The sequence below is a fragment of the Diabrotica undecimpunctata genome, chromosome 9 (genome assembly GCF_040954645.1).
Source record: "Diabrotica undecimpunctata isolate CICGRU chromosome 9, icDiaUnde3, whole genome shotgun sequence".
Lineage (NCBI taxonomy): Eukaryota > Metazoa > Arthropoda > Insecta > Coleoptera > Chrysomelidae > Diabrotica > Diabrotica undecimpunctata.
In genome coordinates this window covers 26723064-26727416 of record NC_092811.1, presented here as the reverse complement: position 1 = coordinate 26727416, position 4353 = coordinate 26723064, and the positions used below count along the sequence as shown (strand labels likewise).

The 4353-nt window shown below is 32.9% G+C and overlaps 1 protein-coding gene across 1 annotated transcript; it reads right to left on the bottom strand.

Annotated features, from left to right (window-relative positions):
* Positions 1 to 1420: 1420 nt before the first annotated feature.
* LOC140451553 (uncharacterized) lies at positions 1421 to 2294 on the bottom strand. Its single transcript, XM_072545415.1, has 3 exons — positions 2263 to 2294; positions 1880 to 2204; positions 1421 to 1825 (listed from the first exon to the last, which is right to left on the bottom strand). The coding sequence occupies exons 1-3, from the start codon at positions 2273 to 2275 to the stop codon at positions 1501 to 1503; spliced, it is 663 nt and encodes a 220-aa protein (XP_072401516.1). The 5' UTR covers positions 2276 to 2294; the 3' UTR covers positions 1421 to 1500.
* Between the last annotated feature and the right edge of the window lie 2059 nt (positions 2295 to 4353).

The window sequence follows — 4353 nt, the reverse complement described above, 5'->3', positions numbered from 1 at the left end:
ACAATTTCATTTCGGCACTCAGTGACAGAAAGGTGCCTAGCAAATTTTGTTAGTATTATTTAATTATTGTAATAAGAACTTCAGTTTAAAGATAATTTGTTTCAAATTTATATTTAAATATTGTATGAATTAGATATATATGTTTGTTTCCTGATAATTGTAATAAAGATAATTTTAAAAGAACATACTGACAAAAAAAAAATTCTTTGAGTCCTCTCGTCGCTGACTCTACGTCAAATGCCTACCTGCTTAAACCCATGAGAGACCCCCTCTGACATTCAGTGCTCCGAAAAGGCCACTGTAAGACCGAGTTAACACTTCCGAAACACTATCTTCAGTTGGGAATAAGCTACAATGTTTATTTATATGTTATAGTTACTGATGTTTTGATCTCTATGACCAGATATTGTTACCAAAAATACAAAATTGTGATTTATTTTCTGAAAATAAATCACAATTTTGTATCTACAGTAAAAGCCAAATAAAGTTGCGTTCACGTCATCATTGTGAACATTTGCAGAGTTGTCAGATGGTTCATGAAGTATGAAAATTAACAGAAACGAACTGAAGTAAACAAAAAAGGTGAAAGTAGCAAATTTCACACTATATTGTTACACAATCTTGAAAATTAACTTTATTCAATACCAACAATATTACAATACTTTTAACTAACTGACAACTATAAACTTCAACATTCAAAATACAACTGTTCCCCAACTGTCAAAAACATCTGTTATATATATTTTCTGACATTCCAAACTTCACTAGACATTTCAAGAATTTTCGATGTCATCTTGAATGTTCTCGAACTACTTCTTCTTTTTCGTCAATGGACTTTTCCTATGTGGGATAAATCTCACGTAACAATATTAAGTGGAATTTGAAAATGAGTGTTTTTTGTTAATTACATTCATGAATAGATTTCACAATAAAGGTGGTAAAGTTATTACTCAGTTACCAAACAATAAATATAATCAAAATAAAACCACAAGTAATAAAATAATTTTTTTTTTAATAATGAACGTATTTTCAAAGACAAAACATGACATTAAAAAAAAAACAACATCAACGAACTAAACATTTTCTGAATCTGATTCCACATTAGTGTCACTCTCTCCACTATTAACATTTATTACTATTGGACTAATTTCTTGACGATCAAATATTCTTTCTCTCTCATACCATTTAAATATTTCTGTTTCAGTATGATTGATAGAGTTTTTCCACATATCAGGAGTAATCATGGAAAGTGCCTCATGCCACATGTTTAGGCAGTTGTTAGCGCTGTTACCATCTCTACCAATGTGCCTATTGTAATAATTTTTTGCTATGCCCCAAATTAATTCAATAGGGTTAAAGATACAATGGTAAGGAGGAAGACGTAAAACTTTGTGTCCATACCGTTTTGCCATATCGTCCACTATATACTTGGTTTGTGGTTTATTTCTAAAAAAATGTTTAAAATAAATGACATTTATATGTAAGATGATATCTGTATATTTACTGAGAAACGATGCGCAACAGTTCTGTTTTGAACATCATATGGGAATAAGGAATGTTTTGTTCTGTCAACCACTCCTCAATAGCACTTTTTGACCATCCTGTATTCGGAGTTTTATGCAATAACATACTGTGATAAGGTGCATTATCAAGTACAATTAGAGAAGGATTCTCTAAGTTTTGCAGTAACTGATATTCAAACCATTTCAAGAAATTTGCCTGGTTCATTTCTCCATGATAATCACTAAGTTGAGTTTTTGAACAAAATATTGCTTCAGCACCCTCTATAAATCCGGTTTCATTTCCAGCATGGAGTATAATATATCTGCAATGATATTATTTAAATGTTCATATAACAACTTACGCTAATGCAACAAACCTTTTGCCATCCGTTTTAGTGGTTTTAACACTCTTTATATTTTCATTTTGCCAAGAATGACCAATGATCCCATTTTGAAATATCCAAGTTTCATCGAGAAACACGAATTGGTATATACCTTCATCCTTCGCTTCTTTATATGTTCTCAAGAATTGTACTCTTTTACAAACAACGTTAGGTAATTCCATAAGTCCTCGTCGTGGATTATCCTTCATCCACTCAAACCCAAGTTCTTTGAGCAATCTTTTTAAAGAAGTGGTACTACCATTAAATAATTCTTTATCTTTCAGTTGGGACCACAATGATTGAACCGTTACGTGCTGTTCTAAAAGCATACAGAAATAAAATTATGTTAAATGTATATTTGTTATAATCATACTTACTTCTCTGGTACATATTATAAATGGTATCACGAATAGAGCTTGTATTTAAAGTTGTTATATTTGTTACTCGTTTATTAGTGCAACGCTTTTTCTTTGGTGACTCCAATTGTTCACCTTTTTTCTGCATTTGACATATGGTGCTTACTGTTCTTACGCTGATTTTTAAAGCAGCAGCTACACGCTAAAATAATAGAAATTTTTATAAAAATAATGATATTTTATTCGCATATTACCTCTTGCACAGCATTTAAGGGTAACAAAGGGCCATTATTATTCCTTTCTTCTTCAAAATAGTTAACTAATGAAGCCACAAGTTCTTTGCTTCGACTATTTAGCTGTTTGGGCATTTTGACAAGTAAATAAATGTTTTTCACGAGATAACCTCAAAAATCGACGATACCACGAGTACAAAAGTCACAGAACACTGATTGAAAACTCAACAAACGACGCGGCAACATGACAATATTTCTGGTAGTGACTAATCCTCCGTCAATAATTGGCGGTTTCTTTATGAACATTTCAACACAAAATTTTACAATGACGACCGTCTAAATAAAAAAAAGCTATATATATACATAGCTGTATATACATTATTTTGTTACAAAAGTTTTTTTATTGATCGGGTTATTTTTAGAAATGCTTGTTTAGCAAATTAAAGTAACATACACTTTTCTACAGAAATGTAGCCACACATACAATAGAATTACGACCTTGGTGACGTGCACGCAACTTTATTTGGCTTTTACTGTATGATAACAGCCTCTGGTCATATAGATTGAAAAACAGCAGTAAAAAAATATGTAAATATTGTGGCTTATTCCTAACATTCTCTCTAAAAATGCAGAGTACCCAACAAAGGGAAAATATCTTCTAGCGACTGGAATATAGCCAAATTCTAGTAACAAGTCAAACATGATAAAAATCTATAATTACCTTTTTTATCGTCTATTAACTTCAATAAAGCTAATTCAGCTTTATCAGTAGCTCTCTTCCTCTCCTCAGCTGCTTCTCGTAAGGCCTTTGCCCTAAGCATATCTTCTAAAATCTTCATTTTCATCCTATGAATCTCGTCTGGCTGTCTGATGGTATCCCTCGTTTTCTTGGACCGTTGTTTATTTTCTGACAATATTTGAGGTATAGCACCCAGTGCCCTACTAGAAGAAGGAGTGTTTGCTAAAATTGATATTGTTATTGTACCTATATTATTACATTTAAAATACTTTGAAGGACATCATCATCCTCTTTTGTACGAACAGCAGGTGTCACACTACAAGTATTACCTGAAACTAATATTAAGTGTACAGGAAGACTGCTCAAAATTATTACGTCTTACTTACATAACAAGTCCATTTCTTTGAACTCTGTAGTGGAAAATAAGTGAGGGGGGTCAGAGACTTCTGGTGGTTCTGCTATTGAGCTTCCTAGCTGGTGGAACTGTTTTTGTCCTACAATTATACTATGAGTAAAGTACATTTACAAATTTAGTACATTTACCTTTTTAAAGACTGCTGTGCTGTCAAAAGGAACGTCGATGCTGACGTCTACCGGGATGGGCATAAGTCAGTTAACAAATAAAAACTAAACAGAAAACTATTTTATTGATTTGATTAATTATTAAAGTAATTATGTTTTTAAAGTTACTGTTTGTGTTCAAATTGCAGACCACCTTCCTCAATGCACCTATTACATCGCTTATATACGCTGTTGCAGGTTTTATCAAAGAAGTCTGGGTTGTTGCGGAGTGAATCGAATTCCTCTTGAATTCTTGTTTTCAAATGTTCAATATCACGTAATAGAGTGACGAACACTTTGTTTTTGAGTACTTCCCACAGAGCAAAATCGCATGGCGTTATGTCGGGTGACCGTGCTTGCCACTTAATTCTTCTTCTTCCTATCTACATGTCAAACTAGGCATTCAGGTATTCTCGGACTGCAAGGCCGAAGTGCGGAGGAGCGCCGTCTTGTTGAAAATAGCGAATATCTGCAAACTCTGGTTTATTTTCCAAAGTACCCTTTAAATCAATAAGCAGTTTATTCTGCATTTACGCTGCCCTAAAAAAATACGGACTAACTAGACCACCGGCGTGAAGT